The sequence below is a fragment of the Schistocerca serialis genome, chromosome 7 (genome assembly GCF_023864345.2).
Source record: "Schistocerca serialis cubense isolate TAMUIC-IGC-003099 chromosome 7, iqSchSeri2.2, whole genome shotgun sequence".
NCBI classification, from domain to species: Eukaryota; Metazoa; Arthropoda; class Insecta; order Orthoptera; family Acrididae; genus Schistocerca; species Schistocerca serialis.
The window spans coordinates 529,250,015-529,270,944 of record NC_064644.1 but is presented as its reverse complement, the minus strand read 5'-3'; the positions used below and the strand labels follow the sequence as shown (position 1 = coordinate 529,270,944).

Sequence of the window (20,930 nt, the reverse complement as noted above, 5' to 3'; positions counted from 1 at the left end):
GCTGTTTGGTCTCTTCCTCCAAACAACCCAACCCACCTGATCACTAAAATAAGCAAATGCCTTGATAACAAGGAGAGTGTGTCCAGTATCTTCTGTGACCTCAGTAAGGCATTTGATATGGTTAACCATCAGCAGCTCCTCCTCAAATCAGCTTCTTATGGCTTCCACGAAAAATCTAAGCTCGTTCAGGTCTTATCTCAAAAATATGAAACAGAGGGTGGTTACACAACACAAGGGCAAGAAAGTTTACTCTAGTTGGAAAAAAAATACAAGCAGGTGTACTCCATGGGTTCATACTAGGCCCGCTGCTATTTCTACGAGTATATTATATAAATGACATGCCAGGTAAGGTAAATTCAGATACAATTCTGTATGCATATGACTCAACATAAGTAGTCTGCTGTAAAAAACACTGAAGAGTTAGCACATAAAACTAAACAAACTCTTCAAGAACTAGAAAATTTGATAAATAATAACATTATGACGCTAAACCTAACAAAAACACAAATTGTACACTTGAGGACCAAACAGTTGAATATGTAACACAGTTAAGTTGTCTAAGTGGAGAACTGATCACCGGAGAATCTGTTAAATTTCTTCAAGAGACCATAAATGAAAACTTGTCATGGACTGATCATGTGGATTGTTTACCGAAACAGTTAAATAGTTTTGTTTTCACAATGAGGGTTCTATATAAAGTAACTGACTTAGTTGTTAGGACAACTGTGTATCATATGTATTTTACATCAGCTGTAATATACAGCATAATTTTTTGGGGAGTTGAAAAAGATAGCCTCCTCAGAGTGTTCTACCTACAGAAAAAATTATCAGAGCTGTGACTGGAGCAAACAATAGACAATCACGCAAAACTTTATGTGCAAGCCTTGACTTACTGCCAATTCCTTCTATGTTTATATATGAAACTTCTCGTTGTTGTTGTTGTTGTTGTGGTCTTCAGTCCTGAGACTGGTTTGATGCAGCTCTCCATGCTACTCTATCCTGTGCAAGCTTCTTCATCTCCCAGTACCTATTGCAACCAACATCCTTCTGAATCTGCTTAGTGTATTCATCTCTTCGTCTCCCTCTACGGTTTTTACCCTCCACGATGCCCTCCAATGCTAAATTTGTGAGCCCTTGATGCCTCAGGACATTTCCTACCAACTGATCCCTTCTTCTAGTCAAGTTGTACCACAAACTTCTCTTCTCCCCAATCCTATTCAATACCTCCTCATTAGTTACGTGATCTACCCACCTAATCTTCAACATTCTTCTGTAGCACCACATTTCAAAAGCTTCTATTCTCTTCTTGTCGAAACTATTTATCGTCCATGTTTCACTTCCATACATGGCCACACTCCATACAAATACTTTCAGAAACGACTTCCTGACACTTAAATCTATACTCGATGTTAACAAATTCCTCTTCTTCAGAAACGCTTTCCTTGCCATTGCCAGTCTGCATTTTATATCCTCTCTACTTCAACCACCATCAGTTATTTTGCTCCCCAAATAGCAAAACTCCTTTACTACTTTAAGTGTCTCATTTCCTATTCTATTTCCCTCAGCATTACCCGACTTAATTCGACTGCATTCCATTATCCTCGTTCTGCTTTTGTTGATGTTCATCTTATATCCTCCTTTCAAGACATTGTCCATTCACTTCAACTGCTCTTCCAAGTCCTTTTCTGTCTCTGACAGAATTACAATGTCATCGGCAAACCTCAAAGTTTTTATTTCTTCTCCCTGGATTTTAATACCTACACCAAATTTTTCTTTTGTTTCATTCACTGCTTGCTCAATATAGAGATTGAATAACATCGGGGTTAGGCTACAACCCTGTCTCACTCCCTTCCTAACCACTGCTTTCCTTTCATGTCCCTCGACTCCTATAACTGCCATCTGGTTTCTGCACAAATGAAACTTCTCTTTGAGCTAAAAAACCCACACCTATTTCAGGGAATTTTGTTTACACATGCTTACAAAAAAGACACAAACAAGATCACATATTGCTATAGACGAACATTATTTGAAAATACTCCATATTACATGGCTTTGAAGCTTAGCAATAAACTGCATTCAAAATTCAAGAACTGCAAGCTAGAACCCACAGGTGTAAGCACTGAAAAATATTTAAAAAGTAAATGTTACTACAGTGTGAATGATTTTATAAATGAGAAAGACAGGTAGGCGATATTACTTCGGTTTTGTTTTTCTGTTTTTTCTAGATCATGTTCTGTATGTATGAGTATGTTCTCTTTTAATGGAGGAATAAGTTCTTTTTACATGTGTCCGTATTTGAAAACTATGTACTGTGTAAACTCTGTGTATAAATATCTAGATGTATTCATATATACTACTTTTATGGAAGTATGTGCTCTTATAAAGTATGTCTATATATATAAACTACAGAAACAAAAATGAAAAATACTTAAAGAGAAAGATTTTAAACCATTCTGAAAGAAACAGGAAAAAATCCAACATGCCGTTATCTTTTTATGTTGTAATATGCTTCCGAGAGCATCGATATGCTTTATTTTAATGTATCTTATTTTAAGGTATACTTAGGTGGTAGGCATAGAATTATTCATTGATGAATCACTAATATTTCAATCGAATGATTGTATATGACATTTCATGTGAAATAAAGATTCTATTCTATTCTATGTGCTATATTTGATGTATTTAACACCTCATGCCTTACAGATACAATTATGACTTTCATTTTCATGTGCTTAGTATTGCATGCGGATGTCTTTTCTGTGAGGTACACATTATTTTAATCCATGATGTTGGAGTCACCATGAAAATTTTTTAATGTTTTCTTTTATGTAATATTTTTAATTGCATAATTTTCCTCCACATTTTCAGTGGCCAGATGGCAATGTACTGAATGTAGTGGCTTTATAGTTCACATATCTTATGGTATGTACAACTGAATTAATGTTTTTTTTAATTGTATGATAATTATAAATGTTGCAACATATTTGTAACTCTTTCAGATCTGAAGATGGCAATATAGCTTTGGTGAAACTAGTATTCAAGATATGTATCAGCTGCAATCTGGGCAATACAACTTTTATTTTATCAAACAATGGAAAATCCAGGATGGAATGTAACAATGCTATGAAAAGTTAAACTGGTACTCACCATATAGTGGAGATGCTGAGTTGCAAGTTGTTGTTGTTGTTGTTGTTGTTGTGGTCTTCAGTCCTGAGACTGGTTTGATGCAGCTCTCCATGCTACTCTATTCTGTGTAAGCCTCTTCATCTCCCAATACCTGCTGCAGCCTACATCCTTCTGAATCTGCTTAGTGTATTCATCTCTTGGTCTCCTTCTACGATTTTTACCCTCCATGCTACCCTCCAGTACTAAATTGGTGATCCCTTGATGCCTCAGAACATGTCCTACCAACCAATCCCTTCTTCTAGTCAAGTTGTAACACAAACTCCTCTTCTCCCCAATTCTATTCAATACCTCCTCATTAGTTATGTGATCTACCCATCTAATCTTCAGCATTCTTCTGTGGCACCACATTTCGAAAGCTTCTATTCTCGTCTAAACTATTTATTGTCCAAGCTTCGCTTCCATACATGGCTACACTATACTTTCAGAAACGACTTCCTGACACTTAAATCAATACTCGATGTTAACAAATTTCTCTTCTTCAGAAACACTTTCCTTACGATTGCCAGTCTACATTTTATATCCTTTCTACTTCGACCATCATCAGTTATGTTGCTCCCCAAATAGCAAAACTGCTTTACTACTTTGTGTCTCATTTTCTAATCTAATTCCCTCAGCATCACCCGACTTGATTCGACTACATTCCATCATCCTCTTTTTTCTTTTGTTGATGTTCATCTGATATCTTCCTTCCAAGACACTGTCCATTCCATTCAGCTGCTCTTCCAGGTGCTTTGCTGTCTGACAGAATTACAATGTCATAGGCGAACCTCAAAGATTTTATTTCTTCTCCATGGATTTTAATTCCTACTCCAATTTTTTCTTTTGTTTCCTTTACTGCTTGCTCAATATACAGATTGAAAAGCATCGGGGACAGGCTACAACCCTGTCTCACTCCCTTCCCAACCGCTGCTTCCCTTTCATGCCCCTCGACTCTTATAACTGCCATCTGGTTTCTGTACAAATTGTAAATAGCCTTTCGCTCCCTGTATTTTACCACTGAATGGACTGGAATAGGTGGTGGTGGCAGGATGTATGGGACAGGTTTTGTCTCCAGATCTATTACAGGAGTAGGAATCATGAGGTACGGGGTTGGGAGCAGGAGTTGTGTAGGGATGGACAAGTATATTGTGTATGTTCAGTGGATGGTGGAATACCACTGTGGGAGGGTTGGGAAGAATGGTGGGAAATACATTTTTCATTTCAGGGCATGACGAGAGGTAGTCAAAACCCTGGCAGAGAATGTAATTCAATTGCTCCAGTCGTGGGTGTTACTGAGTTACAAGGAGAATGCTCTTCTGGGTGTGGACTGTGGGACATTGTGAGTTGGTGGGACACTGGAAAGATAAGGCATGGGAGATCTGTTTTTGTACAAGATTGGGACAGTAATTGCCTGTGAAGGCTTCAATGAGACCCTCGGTACATTTCAAGAAGGACTGCTCAACACCGCAGAAGCAACGACCACGTGTTTCTAACCTGTATGGAAGTGACTTCTTGGTATGGAATGGGTGGCAGCTGTCGAAGTGGAGTGCCTTTCCCAACGCCCAATGGATCCCAAACCAACGACATCCTTCCTAGTTGCCATGATCAACTATATCTTCTATCCTCACCAATTACTTCTCCTTTGAAGGCATTACCTACAAACAAATCTGGGGTACTGCTATGGACAACCACTTCAAACCCTCCTATGCCATCCTATTCATGGGCCATCCAGAGAAACTTTCTAAACATCCAGAATTACCCAAACTCCTAACCTGGTTCAGATTCACTGATGACATCCCTGTGATCTGAATCAAGGTTGAGGACACCCTATCCACATTCCTTCTCCCTCATTTCCGTCACCTGATGCTACTCAATCCAACAAGCCACCTTCCTAGATGATGACCCCCACCTCAAAGATGGCTACATCTGTACCTCTGTCCACATCAGACCTAACTACCAGCAGTACCTCCATTTCAACAGATGCCACCCGTTCCATACCAAGAAGTCGCTTCCATACAACCTAGCCACCCATGGTCCTCACATCTGCAGTGACGAGTAGTCCTTCTCGAAGTATACCGATGGTCTCATTGAAGCCTTCACAGGCAATTATCGTCCCAGTCTTGTACAAAAACCCAGTCTTGTACAAAAACAAATCTCCTGCGCCTTATCTTTCCAGTCTCCCACCACCTACAAAAGTCCCACAGTCCATGCACAGACGAGCATTCTCCCCGTAACTCAGTAATACTCATGACTGGAGCAATTTAACTACATTCTCCACCAGGGTTTTGACTACCTCTTGTCATGGCCTGAAATGAGAAATGTCCTCCCCACTATCCTTCCTGCCTCTCCCACAGTGGTATTCTGCCATCCACAAAACCTACACAATATACTCCTCCATCCCTACACAAACCCTGCTCCCAACCCCTTACCTCATGACTCATAACCCTGCAATAGATCTAGATGCAATACCTGTCCCATACATCCTCCCACCACCACCTACTCCAGTCCGGTAACAATCACCACCTATCACATCAAAGGCAGGGCTACCTGTGAAACCAGTTGTGTGAGCTACAAGCTACGCTGCAAACACTGTGCTGCATTCTATGTGGGCATGACTACCAACATGCTGTCTGTCCGCATGAATGGCTACTGATAAATTCTGACCAAGAAACAATGGACCACCCTGTTGCTGAGCGTGCAGCCAAACATAACATCTTTCATGCCAATGACTGCTTCAGAGCCTGCACAATATGGATCCTTCTTACCAACATCAGTTTTTCTCAATTGTGCAGGTGGGAACTTTCCCTACATCCTATGTTATTGTAACCCTCAGTCTTCAGTAGTCACTGTCCTCACCCATCCAACCCCTTCCTTGTTCCCATTCCAGCACTACACAGCTCTCATTCCACCACCCCACCCAGTGCTTTGATTCTCTCCTTTCCCGCTACCCCCCCCCCCCCCCTCCTCTCCTCTCCCCTGCCCTGGTCTAACCTGCAGCACTTCACTGTCTGCCATCTCTGCCCTACTGTCCCTCCCCCTCCCCATCTCAGCCTTCTTACCCCCATCAAGCGCCACTCCCATCATGCACTTGTGCTGCTGCTCGCAGTGTCGTTTTCAGTTGTCTGAGACTGCAGTCATGTGCGAAAGTTGCATATGTGTGTGTGTGTGTGTGTGTGTGTGTGTTTGTTTTTGTTTTGTCTATTTTTGATGAATGCCTTACCTGTTGGAAGCTTTATTTACTTGTGACAGTCTTTTTGTTGTGCCTATCTGCGACCCAGCATCTCTGCTATATGGTAAGTAGCAAATTTCCATCTCGTATTATTATCAACTTCTGTTTTGGAAGCATTTTTACACTAAAATCTCATTAATGCATATATCAAGACCCATATTGTGTACATGATCAATGGTTGATGAATAAATATGAAATATGGTAATTCCATTAAAACTTATTCCTTATTTAAGCTATGCTGATCCACATGATCCATTTAGTTTCACATAAAAGATTTTCTTTTAACGAAATCGGTAACTGATTGTAGATTGCAGAAATATCATGAGATGATAATTGCTTGTTTCCAAAGGAACCTATCTCATTCAAAGGCTCCAATTTCTTTCTCTTCATGTCAGTTTACTTTACTGGAAAATCTAAGTCCACAACTTTTCATCCATCTGAAAATACTTTCATTACTTGAACTTTTACACCCCTTCAGGCACCTAGACAGGATTGGAAAGTGTTGTGTGCTTGTACTAATATGTATACTGAAGTTTAGGAAGAGAAACTGTATTGGCTTAATTGCTCATGGGGTAGGGAGGGGGGGGGGAGGGGGGTGGGGGAAGAGGGGTTATTTTGTGAAGATTGCCAGGTGGATGAGAGCAGATAAACTCAGTAGCTCACACATCCATCTGAGGAAAAGGAAAATTCAAAGATAAAGAAATGAAGCCAATAAGTATCTAATCTAGGGGCTGGCTCGGAACAGATGAAAAATGTTTTTCGGTAGCAGTTCCGAAAACCAGTGTTGTCAGGTTTTCCTTTGACATGATCTCATTGGCAAGGTGGTTTTGCTGATGATGTTTATGCCTATTCTGGCATGAACCAGTCAATCTTTGTTGCATCAGCTGAAAGGTACCAGACAAAAAATGCAGCCACTTTGTAAAATTTAAATAACGTAAATTTCTAGCATTTGGGTCCTGGGGCCACTTTGTGCAAACTTTTAATCTTCTTTAATTCCCAGATCTGTTGTTATTCTTCTGCTGCCATAATTTTTCTGACTGGATAAGACATTTTACTGTGTGAATAAAATACTAATAAAGAAATCAAGGAAATTAGGAAATGTACAATTCTGAGAAGCTTACATGAAACTTGGAAAATCACCATGTAGGCATACATTTTATCAACCAAATAGGTCATCTGACTATTATATGTTTAGTTATCTAACACACAGTTAAACAAAATTGTTAACTGAAATAAGATCACACCACTATTGAATTTGTCCCCTATACCATTAAAAGTAAAATCTAACTACTGGTTTCACTATTTATTCTTATGTGTATCTATATATGGGGTGTCCCATTTATCTTGACCACCCTAAATAACTGTTTGTCCAGATGTGAATTACAAATTGTTTCAAGCAAATGTTCTTTAGCCATCAGGGGGATATCAATCAGCATGATTGCCTTCGTTGTAGCTTTGTTTTTTTACAAAGGTATGAACATCGGTAATACTTTTTTAAATGGCACCCTGTATTTTTTATTTGGTACTTTATTTCCTCTCCTAAAGACCTCTTCAAAAGTGTATCACTGTGTACCATTCACTGAAACACAATGTTATTAATTACATAACACAACATTGAGACTAATGTTCCCAGCACTTCGTGCAGGTACTCAGGGTAATGGAACACATCCACGTGCTGACGCTGACAGAGGACAAATGTAAACATAAGTAGAATGCACACCCATCATTTTGTCAATCATCCTCAGTTGAAGAGTTGTGCGAGTAGGATGTACACCAGCGACGAGAAGGTAGAAATGCTACTCATCTATGGGAAATGTAAGTTAGCAGAACAGTAATTGCAATACTGTTTTCTTATGTTCGGGTACACTTAGTGCAGTAGTTTAGTCCTTTTTAAATACTGTTGTGTAGAGTAGGCATACAGCAAAGGCTATCCTTCCTATAAACTGCATCAACATAACGTTTCTTTTATTGTTGTTGTTGGAGGTAGGCAAAATGCTACACAGGCAGCGGAACTTTACAGAGAGTGGTATCCTGTCAAGAACCCACCTCCCTGACAGATGTTTTCTCATCTTGTTGCGATGCTTCCGGAAACGTGAAGTTTCAACCCACGACACTGCAATTGTCGTAACACTCACAGACAAAGCTGCCGAAGTTACTGTTCTCGCTTCCGTTGCTATGAATCCATATGTGAGCACATGACAGCTTGAACATGAGATTGGCATTCCTAAAACCACTGTACATCATATTCTTACACATCACCGGTTCCATTCTTACCATGTACACCTACATTAAGAACTGCATGGGAATGATTTCAAGTATATATCTGAAGACAGTAACTTTTTTCTCGAAAGAACAGTTACTGTTGATGACCGTGCAGCTTTTCCCTGGAATAAATGATGACTAACTGACAACCTCAGCTGCCGACAGGTGGTGTTGTTATACCTCGATGTGGACAGCTGAAAATGTGTGCCCCGACCGGGACTCGAACCCGGGATCTACTGCTTACATGGCAGACGCTCTATCCATCTGAGCCACCGAGGACACAGATGAATAGCGCGACTGCAGGGACTTATCCCTTGCACGCTTCCTGTGAGACTCACATTCCCAACTGTCCACAATTCTACATATGTATTGTACCTTATAGACATTTGCCCACCCACTCATTTGCTCGCGCGCGCGTTGGCGATTCCCGTAAGAGTTTGGGCAACCTGTGCGCATTTGCACAGATGAAAGGTCAATGGCTGGGTAGCCTTTAACTATATATCTGAAGACAGTAACTTGTTCTCGAAAGAACAGTTACTGTTTATGACCGTGCAGCTTTTCCCTGGAATAAATGATGACTAACTGACAACCTCCGCTGCCGACAGGCGTGCAAGGGATAAGTCCCTGCAGTCGCGCTATTCATCTGTGTCCTCGGTGGCTCAGACGGATACATCTGCCATGCAAGCAGGAGATGCCGGGTTCGAGTCCCGGTCGGGGCACACATTTTCAGCTGTCCACATAGAGGTATAACAACAACACCTGTCGGCAGCTGAGGTTGTCAGTTAGTGATCAATGATTTCAAGGATCGTGTTCTGTTCTGTCAGTGGGCACAACAGCATATCCTTGCCTACCTGAACTACTTCTCCTATGTTCTATTTATCGATGAATGTTCCTTCTCAAATGAAGGGTAGGTAAATACAAGGAACATGCATTATTGGTCCAGCAACAACCCACAATGGCTTAGGCAGGTAGAACATCAATCAGCATCAATGGAGAGTTAACGTCTGGTGTGGGATGCTTGGCACTACAGTTATTGGCCCTTACTTTATCAATGGTGGTCTGAACAGCTCAATGTATGTCAACTTCCTCAGATGAATTCTTCCTCCTCTTCTAGGTGAAGTGCCGCTAAGAAGCAGAATGCTTACGTGGTATCAGTATGATGGATGTCCAGCACATAATGCCTTGCGTACGAAATGCAGAAGTCGTCTGCATACAGAGAGGGTGAGACAGACAGCCCTACAGCTGCTGCTAGACCATTAATGGCCACTAAAAATTGAGATACACTCAATACAGAGCCCTGCGGGACCCCATTCTCCTGGATATGGGGGGGAAGTATGGGAGGCAACAACTTGGACATGGCAAGTAGGAAGTGACAAGAAATTCTGGATAAAAATCTGGAGCGGGCCTCGGAGACCCCACTCGTATAATGTGGCAAGGATATGATGAAGCCAGGTGGTGTCATACGCTTTTCGTAAATCAAAAACAGACTGCAACAAGGTTTTGGCATCTGAAAAAGGCTGTTTGGATGGCAGACTCGAGGGGGACAAGATTATCAGTGGTAGAGCGACCCAGGCTGAAATTGCCCTCGTACAGAGCCAGTAGGCCACGTGACTGCAGGACCCAACCCAACAGCCAACACACCATATGTTCCAACAGCTTACAAAGAACGTTGGTGAGGCTGATAACTATCCACATCAAGCAGGTTTTTGCCGGGTGTGAGCACTGTTATGATGATACTCTCACGTCAGTGTGACGGAAAGACACCATTGCACAAGATCCAGTTGACAATCATGAGTAGATGTTGCTTGTAGTCAGACGGGAGATGTTTAATCATCTGACTGTGGATCTGATCTGGTCCAGGAGCTGTGTTGGGGCAATGTGCAAGGGCACTGAGGAGCCCCCACTCTGTAAATGGGGTGTTATAGGGTTCACTGTGGCGTGTAGTAAATGAGAGGACTTTCCCTTCCATTCACCGTTTGAGAGTGCAAAAGGCTGGGAGGTAATTCTCCAATGCAGAGGCTCGAGCACAGTGTTCAGCAAAGTGCTCGGCAATCACATTTGCATCAGTAGATAGCATGTCATTTATGTTCACACTGGGAACACCTGTTGAGGTCTGGTACCCAAAAACTCGTTTGATCTTTGCCCAGACATGGGAAGGTGACGTATGGCACCCAATGATCGAGATGTATCTCTCCCAACACTCTAGTTTCCTTCTTTTGACAAGCTGGTGAACATGACCAAGGAGCCATTTAAAGGCTATGAGGTGCTACAGGGAAGTGTGCCGCTTATGCCGCTTTAGAGCTCGCTGACCTCATTAAGTGCCTCAGCGACTTCTGGTGACCACCAAGGGACTGTCTTTCACCGGGGGCACCCTAAAGAACGAGGGATCGTGTTTTCTGCCACATAAATGATCGTTGAAGTTACCAGCTCAACCACCTCGTCAATGTTTCCATGTGGGGGAGGTTCAATGGTGACAGCAGAGGTGAAAGCATCCCAGTCTGCCTTGTTTAAAGCCCATCTGGGCAGGCATCCATGGTTCTGACACTGGAGCAGTGACAGAAAGATGGGGAAGTGGTCACTACCACACAGGTCGTCACGTGCTCTCCAGTGGATAGATGGGAGAAGGCCAAAGAACTGCAAACCACGAGATCAATGGACAAATATGTGCTATGTGCCACACTGAAATGTTTGGGGGCCCCTGTATTTAAGAGGCAGAGGTCGAGCTGTGTTTTCAACATCTCTGCCTCGGCCAGTTAGCATGGTGCCACCTCACATGGGGGTTATGAACGTTAAAATCTCCCAGAAATAGGAAAGGTTTAGGGAGTTGATCAATCAGTGCACCTAACACATTCAGGGATACTGCACCATCTGGAGGAAGATATACATAGCAGACAGTTATTTCCTGTGTCGTCCTTATTCTGACAGCCCCAGCTTCAAGAGGGGTTTGAAGGGGCACACGATCACTGCATACTGAGTTTAGGACATAAACGCAAACTCCACCTGACACTCTATTATAGTCACTATGGTTCTTGTAATATTCCCTATAGCCATGAAGGGCAGGCGTCTGCATTGCCGGGAACCAGGTTTCCTGGTGGTGGAAAAAACCACAGCAATTCCACTGGAGGATGACATTATCATGAGACTGGTTATGCCTCAGGTCACCTGCTACCACCAACTGAGTATTTGTATCCACTCTTATTGTGGATGAGACATCAGTCAGATCCAGGTCCTCAGGGGATGCCGAGATCTCCACTTCATCCACAGGTGCAGGACTGGTAGGGAGTGGTGGTGTTGGGGGCACCGGAGGGGTCCTTTCTCTTAGCAGACTTCTTTGTTTGCTTGCCCTCTCACTTCTCTTTAGGGGCTTGCTGGAAGGACTTCTCTGAAGTAGCTTCAGGCACACAGGAAGACCGTGAAGCTCTTCGTCCAGCAGCCACTGGCAAGTGTCCGCTGTGGCATTAGTGGAGACCTTGGGAAAGAGGGTCCCAGAGGAACCCTTCCACACGAGAGGAACTGGAGGAGGCTGCTGCTCCTCCAGCTGGGGGGAGGGGACCGATGACCCCTGTGTTTGGTGGAGTGAGGGGGGGGGGGGGGGGCGCGGTTGGCCTTGCTCCTGAAGTAAGTACTTTGGGAGCAATGGAAGGAGATTTTCCCCCTACCACCAAGGGGACAAATGTATTCTGGAGGCCCAGAGAGCCCACTGCTCATGGCACAGAGTGCGGTACGACTGGTACTTGTGATGGCAATGGCAATGTAGCTGCAGTGTATGTGGACATCAACCGAATGGGGTGTAATCATTCAAGTTTAGGTTTAGTCTCTTGGTAAGTTAACTGGTCCAGGGTCTTGTACTACATGATTTTTTGCTCCTTTTGGAGTATTGTGCAGTCTGGCGAGCAGGGGGAGTGGTGCTCTCTGCAGTTGATACAAGTGGGAGGAGGCGCACAGGGAGTGTCTGGATGCAGTGGATTTCCGCAGTCTCGACATGTGGCATTGGAAGTGCAGCGGGAAGATAAGTGCCGAAATTTCCAGCACTTAAAGCATCCCACAGGGGGAGGGACATATGGTTTAACATCACTGTGGTAAACCATCACCTTGACCTTTTCAGGCTATGAATCAACCTTAAAGGCCAAGATGAAGGTACCAGTAGCATCCCTGTTGTCTCTGGGTCCCCTGTAAACATAGCGGATGAAATGAACATCCCACCATTCTAGACTGGTGCAGAGATCGTCGTCAGACTGCAAGAGGAGGTCGTAATGGAATATCATTCCCTGGACCATGTAGAGGCTTTTATGGGGAGTGATGGAAACAGGAATATCACCCAGCTGGTCACAAGTGAGTAACGCCTGGGATTGGGCTGGGGATGCTGTCTGAATCAAGACTACACCACTTCTCATCTTGGACAGTGCTGTCAGTTCCCCAAACTTATCCTCAAGATGTTCAACAAAAAATTGAGGCTTCATAGGTAGAAATGAGTTCCCATTCATTGTGTTACAGAGTAAGTACTGAGGTGAATATGGCTCTCTTCTTTCTGTAGTGCTACGTTCCCCCGTGGTGTAGTGAGGGAGGAAAACGATTTAGAGTCATATCTGTCAGCATTGTACTCGATCTTGCCCTTCTCAGGGACTGTTGGTGTCGTACAGCCACCATCAAGAGATCACTTAGTCTGCTTCATTGCAGGCCATCCTCCCTGATGTCACCCACTCCAATCAGGGTCTCTCCCCACAGGCGCCACCCAGCCACAGCAAAGGAAGAAGATGACATACCTCAGAAAGTGTTCTTACCCAAATAGTTCAATTGCAGGTGGAGATGCAAAGCCATGACAAGAAGTTCAGGAGGGCACTAGAGTAACTCATGCACCACGTTAGGCATCCTTCACCATATGCCTTGCACTTCTGTAGAATTTGGAAAGTGCCAAGTCAAACCATAAAACTGGACTTGAACTTATAGGGCTGAAAAGTGAGAGACTCCTTTTAGTTGCCTCTTATGACAGGCAGTGATACCTCAGGCCTATTCTAAACCCTGTATCCATAGGGGGAGGAGTATCACTTGAGCCCTGCAAATTGCGAACACTCTGGGAAGCTGTCCCAGGGCGTAAGTTTCACTTCGGAGCATTAACTGGTAACTCCATCCTCCAGCTGAATACTTTAAGGCATCACAGTAGAAGATGGCCACAAAACGGCACGTCTTAGCAGAGGCAACAAGCTTTACACTTGCTCCTGAGAACTGCAATGAAAGTGGGTTTATGCAGGTTTGAGTGCTACTACAGCAGTCCCCACTCAGAAAAGGACTGGGGGCAGGGCCAATTGATGTGAAACACTGTTGTTGCTGGCCATAATAGGAATGGCAATGACATTTATCTTTCAGGTGAAGGCTGTTGTTACCAAACTTGGAGTTTGTTAACACACTGCATATGGCTCCTGTAGATTTCCATGCTTCCACGTCCAACTGTTGTGGGCGGATCATGTAAATTTACTTTTTTTGTTCTGCATGCATTTTCTAACACCTGTTGCTCATCCCAATAACTACTTCAATCTAACAAATGGTTATACATGAATTGGAGGGTTCAGTGCATTGAACAACATTATGAACTTATTTTTATCTTTCACTTTACCAACCACAATCAGTACTGCAAAATATTCAGTACTACAGTTGTTGCCTTGTGTGATATGGCATAAAAACAGTTAAACTGTTAGCAAACAATTGTTTTGATGTCCCAAGTGATTCAGACGTATGATATTACTGACAGTGGTAGGGGAAGTGAAGAAGAAAATAATACGGCTACAGTAAACCACAGTGAGATAATTATGAATGATTTAGATGATGGAGCTTCTGACAGTGAAAGTTGGCTGAAGAAGGACAAGATCATTATTTTAGAAGTATTTAGAGGAATTACGGGAGTAAAACCCTTCCCAGTGAGGTCAATAGCGTTATAAGCACTGTGGAATTATTTCTAGAGAATGAATTGTTTGATCAGATGTCAACACAATTGAACTTTTGTTACAAACAAAACATAAACCATTATAAAGCATCTTCCAAGTCTCCCAAATTTTTGAATATCACTGCTGTTGGCACTGAAAAATATCTGGCCATTATTGTCTTGATGGAGTAAATAAAAAAAGATTATTTGAAGGATTATTTGTCAACAGATCCTCTAACAGAGACATAAATTTTTGGCAAGCAAATTGATTTGAACAGATGTGGAAATTGTGGCATTTCAGTGATAATTCCTTACAGAGTAATCAGGAAAACAGATTTCGCAAAACTGAACCTGTACTAAAGTACCACCTAGATAAATTTCAGACCATATACAAAACCCAAACTGGAGATTTCTCTTGATGAAGCAATGATACCGTGGAGAAGACAGCTTTGTTTCCAGGTATGGTTTGCTTGTTTGTATGGGTTTGAAAAAGTATAAGTGTATATATCTCCAATCTAGAAATATGCACTGGGGAAGGAAAAAAGTTTGAAGACACTATTCTCTCTGTGCTTTCACCTCACCTTGGCATGTGGCACCACATTAATCAAGACAATTACTATAACAATACAGCAATTGTCAAAACACTTCCAGAAAGGAAAATAAAAGTTTGTGTCACAATACAAACAAGTAGAGATCTCCCGCCCTCAATGTCTACAGACAGAAAGTAAACCTCTAAAGAAAGGTGACACTACATTTCAAAGAGAAGGTGACATTTTGCTGCAGGTATGGAAAGACAAAAAGGAGGTGAGAAAGATAACAATTCACAATGCATCCATGGTTGCTCCAGGAAAAAAACTCGACAAGGGAAACCATACACAATCAAAAATGTATTGTGATGTACAATAAAGTTATGATCAATATCTTTTGTACTGGGAGATAATGTGGAAAACCAATAAATGGACAAAGAAAATAGTTTTGTTTCTAAGAAATCCTGCTTTGTTTAATGCATACAGAAATCTAAATCCGGATATACAAAAAAATATGTAACATTTCTGATAGAATGTGCGTCCAAGACAAACTTTGAAGTAGAATCAATTAATAATATCAAGGATCTGCAGAAGGAACATTAGCATATCTCTTTTTTCAAATATGTATTATGTAACCTTGTTTTGCAGTATGTTCTACATCCTAGAGAGTATCTCCACACTAGGGATCTAGATTACAAAAAGTATACCTAATTTAATGTAATCTAATTTAATCTCTTAGGGGCTTTGGGACTATAATGCAGATCTGATGGTTGAGTAGATTTAGTGGACAGCACCTGCCAGTAAAGGACTTACTAGGTAGAGTATCAAAATAATGTGTAATGGATTTCTCTGTTCTACATGTTTTCTCCACCTGTGGTTATACTGTATGGCAGTGAGTGTTTGGTGAGGAAAGGAGGTATCACTGGTGGTTGGTAGATTTTATATGGACAGTGGCTTTTATGGGGCCAATGGAGAGGTTGAGATCAATGTCAAATGAGGTGGTTAGCTGAGCTGAAGAGGACCAGACAAAACATGTCAGACCAAGGATGTTACAGGTGAAAGGAATGAGGATAGAATATCATGATCCTGCATTCAGATGATGATATCACCAATTAATGTGGCCTACACAATTAATTTTGATTTCTGAGCAGCTAAGAAGGATTCATATATGTGGCAAAACAGATTGGCTTATGAGGGTGCCATGCAGATGCCTACAGATATGTCACCAGTTTGAATAATGTCCCCTGGAAACAGGAGTGGAGAACTATGTGGACAGTTACCTGTACAAAGAACAAGGTGGGATTTCTGAGCAGCTAAGAAGGATTCATATATGTGGCAAAACAGATTGGCTTGTGAGGGTGCCATGCAGATGCCTACAGATATGTCACCAGTTTGAATAATGTCCCCTGGAAACAGGAGTGGAGAACTATGTGGACAGTTACCTGTACAAAGAACAAGGTGGTGTGTTTGCAGCCAGAAGGACATTGGGAGAGATATTGTTTATAGTGACATGGATGAAGGGCATGATAGTGCATAGGAAGGTATCCAGAATAACAATCAGGTAGCCAGATAGTAGTGTAGTAAGCATGACGAAGAGAAAATAAAGGAAGTGGTCAATCATTTATACTTTTTTACTATGAACTTTAGAAATTAAATCTCCAATAAGGAACAACCATGTGCCTATCTCTATGTGTACCATTTGATGCATACAGCACATATATGTAGTAGCTGACTAGTCCAAAGCATTAGCTTCTTTGGTGAATGATAACTTTCAATAAAATGTGAAAACATAATAAATTGCAAAATACTCACAATCTTGATTTGCAAGTCACTTTACTTTCATCAGATTTATCTGAACAGTCGGCAGCTCCATCACAAACCTTGAAGTTTCTTATGCATTTTCCATTCTGGCACCGGAAGTATTGTGGTCTGTAATTTGTTTTGGTTAAAGAGAATCATGATATTGATTGATCTGCAATTAAAGACACCAGAAAATGAGAATCACTTACCCACAGTCCTGTCTTTTTACTCTGGACACGGAATTTTCTGCTGTAGAAGAAACTGTAACAGAAATAAACATTTTCAGAAATATTGGAAGTCAAAATATTGTGAAGTCACCAGATGCCAAATGTACATAGAATAAAGATTTTTACAAACACCTAAGTGCAATATGTGTGTTTCAGATTTTGTCAGTGGGAAAATTTACAGGTAGTTCCACTGGTAACAAAGGTAAACCTACATCTATGTACATATTCCACAAGTCACAATACAGTGCATGCCACAGGGTACCTTTTACCACCATTACTCACTCCCCTTCCTGTTCTACTTACAAATGGAGCAAGGAGACAATTACCTCCACATGACTTGTCTTGATGTCTTTCATGCAAAATTTACATTGGTGACAGCAGAATCTTTCTCCAATCAACTGCAATTTCTGGTTCTCTAAACTTTCTCAACAGTTTTTCAAAAAGAAAGTTTCCTTCCTTCCAGGGTTTCCCATTTAAGTTCACAAAGCATTACTGTAACATTCACGAGTTCATCCAACTTACTGGTAACAAAACTGGCAGCACCATTTTTGAATGAATTGCTTTGAAGTTTTCCTTTAATCCAACTTCGTGCAGGTCCTGAACACTAGTGCATTCCTCAAGAATGAGTTCCACTAGTGTTCTACACTTTTTCTACATTCAGTCTCCTTCATGGATGAATTACATTTTACTAGAAATCTCCAAATAAACTGAAGTCTACCATCAGCTTTTCCAACTTCCATCCTTATGGTGTCATTCCATTTCACATTGCTTTTCACAGTTACACATAAATATTTAATTGATGTGACTGTCTCAAGTCGCACACTACTAAAGCTGTATTCTAAAATTACAGGACTCCTTTTCCTATTGATCTGCATCAACTTGCATTTTTCTACATTCAGAGCAAGTTGCCATTCACCACAGCAACTAGAAATTCAACACACAGACACACATCAGAACATGTTGATTCCTGAAGTGTGCAATTTCAGTTGTCACCCAAGTGACAAACTGTGTAGTATCTTCTGTGGTTGCTTCTGGGACAGTATATGTTGGCAATTTTGGTGGTAGACTATTCACTACTGAAATATGTTACGTTAAAAACTGAGTTCAAGCCAGATGAATCACACGGGCAGGGAGAAAAATAAAGGAAAAACCTTCTCTATACAGAATTTTAAAATGCCAATCATCTGAAACATAATTCATGCTCTGCATACATGATATAACAACTATATATATATATATATATTATCAGGTCTTTCGACTAGCTTTATGTTAAACACCACTACATGCTGGCTAAAGAAAAATTGTTCTTACTGTATCTCCAAGCAGGTTGCAAATTAACTACGGTCATCTATGAGAAAGTTTACAGTAAGAGTTATGTAGGTCAATTCATTGCGATTCATAAGAAGCATGGAGGGATACAGGGGTGCTGCAATTCAATGGAAAGACATTGTACGAGTCTGAATTTGAGTCTCACAGAAAGTCAACAGATTGTTCCTTTCTCGCCACACTGCTCGTTACTGAACAGTACAAGTGAGGCTATGATGGGTCATCCATCTAACAAAAAGTCAGAATCTGCCAGCACTGAGGAATTATAACTGTAACTTGTTCATATAATTAATGACAGAAGCGAAACCTAATACTGTTTTCTACGCACTGCATGGTACTAAAATAATAGAAAATGTCTGTCAGACCTTGAGAAAAGAAACACCCAGACTACATACAAACAGAAAAACAGTGTTTAGAAGGCAATACCCTGATTTTTTATGTGTCTCTTTGCTATCAAGTAACTTCAAAAAACCTTCTTGCCTCGATATAAGTTACTGTAGCTGATTGTTCCGACATGTAAGGAATTTTCGTTGAAAAAAGATTTTCTGGTAGGGTGTGTTCTTATTTGCGCTAGGTGTGGATGTTTTTCCCTTTGTTTAACTATTCGTTGGTACAGCGCCATTTCAATGGTTATACGTTAACCATGGGATTAATGAATAATTTTGATGAGTACGGTGTCTGTATCAGGTCGTGCTAACGGGTGAGCATGAAACTGCAGAATTTATTTTTTGTCACGCCGGGGTGTGATGTAGAAATGCATAAGCATCTCAACTGACAAGACAATAAAACACCTCGTTACACTTCACTTCGAAAACTACAAGAGACCGTACCAGAACGGAATCGAGAAAATTATACTTGACAGCTCTCTAGATTTCGCAACCCTAGATGACCGTAAACTAACAATAGTTTGCAAAGATCCATTCTACCTAAAGTGCACCCGTGAACTGAACGAGGAATTAACTTCACTACACAAACCGTAAATGTCGCTTCTGTCCGTACCACACAGCTTAATGTATTTCGCATTTTATAGATGCAGAGTTGAGTTGTCATCCTGAAACTTTGACGTTCCACCGGCTTGGAACATCTGACGTCTTAATGGATTATTTCTAAAAGGTGAGTGTGGGTGATGTAATGCACTGAGGGTTTTGCCTTTCATTGCACATTTCGTCCCCATTTATTAAGGTGTTGGTATCTGAAATTTAACTTTGGAATTTGAAACTACAGTACAAGAATTGTGCGACAGTCCTCGAAGCGGCATTGACTGCAGAACAGATTTGTTTCGCGTCCTGGAAGTGTATCACGATTACTGTATTATCGTTGAGGAACATTAAGACGTCAATGGCCCCTCACTAACCGCGCAATACTGTCTTAACAGCGTGAATACCAAAAGTGAGACGCGTATAATTGATACAAACAAAAATGGCGCTTTTTCTGTACCGGAGACGGTTACAGTTCCATGAACCAGTATTTACAAGTTACCGTTTCACTGAACAGTATTTACAAAATACGAAGGTTTAGCTAACGGCAAATGCAGTAACACCCAGTGTCTACGAACGAGGTAAAGGTCTGTAGTTGGCAGGCCTACTGGTGTGGGACAGATCTCAATACAAACAGGATGTATGATCTGAACAAATTGTACCGATAATTTGTAATGTTGCTGTAATGTCGTTCTTGAAGGCATACCGCAACAACTGAGTCTGTAAACGGATACAATTTACATTAAGATCAATATTATTGAAGACTGTAACGTAAGCAGTGTTTACAAGCAGTAACTTACAAGCAGTGAGAAGCAGCAATACAATCACCAACTGCCCTCGACGGAGGCCCATCGTGCACTGACGGACAGCACGCAGGTCCTGCATAGCGAACCGAAAGCTTCCCATGTAGCGATCGCTGGGAAGACAAATACCGTTAGTGACAGGGAATGCCAGAGAAATGAGAACACAGAGATATGTCGACAACTGGGTTTTCAGGAGAACTGAGGACCACCTTCGTCAGGTAGTGGCCGTGTTCAACAATAGCGCGCAATTTAAAACAGATAATTGTTTCTGCCACACCCTGTACCCACAACTGCAGCTATGCTCTGCGAAATACTGTGATGTGAATGGCAGAGGGTAGTCCCACTGTATCGGTTATTAGGGATTTTTCCCGTTCCATTCACGTACAGAGCGCGAGAAAAATGGTTGTTATAATGCCCCTGTGGGTGCTGTGATTAACCTAATCTTATCCTTACTATCGCTACGAGACCGATATGCAAGGGGTTGTAAAACGAGGGCTGTTCAGTAAAGAATGATCACTTTTTTTTTTTTTGACAGCATGTCTTTGCTTATCCTCATAATTTTGATGGTCCTTCTCGAAGTTTCTGCCAGTCTTCAAATACATGCTGGAAATCGTATTGAGAGTTCCTTCAAAATCGCCTCCGCAGCCTTCACCACTGATTCTGATGCTTGATAATGCCTCCCACGAAGGTGTTTCTT

General features: G+C 41.6%; 1 protein-coding gene across 1 annotated transcript in view; it reads right to left on the bottom strand.

The window, feature by feature from the left end:
* The window catches only part of LOC126413208 (modular serine protease-like), a 201,043-nt gene extending 180,728 nt beyond the window's left edge, over nt 1–20,315 (bottom strand). Inside the window, exons 1-3 of the mRNA XM_050083105.1 lie at nt 20,231–20,315; nt 17,110–17,161; nt 16,913–17,029 (exon numbers count right to left, since the gene is read on the bottom strand). Of these exons, the coding sequence (XP_049939062.1) occupies nt 16,913–17,029; nt 17,110–17,161; nt 20,231–20,315 (254 nt within the window). The remainder of the gene's footprint in view (nt 1–16,912; nt 17,030–17,109; nt 17,162–20,230) is intronic.
* Nucleotides 20,316–20,930: the final 615 nt, after the last annotated feature.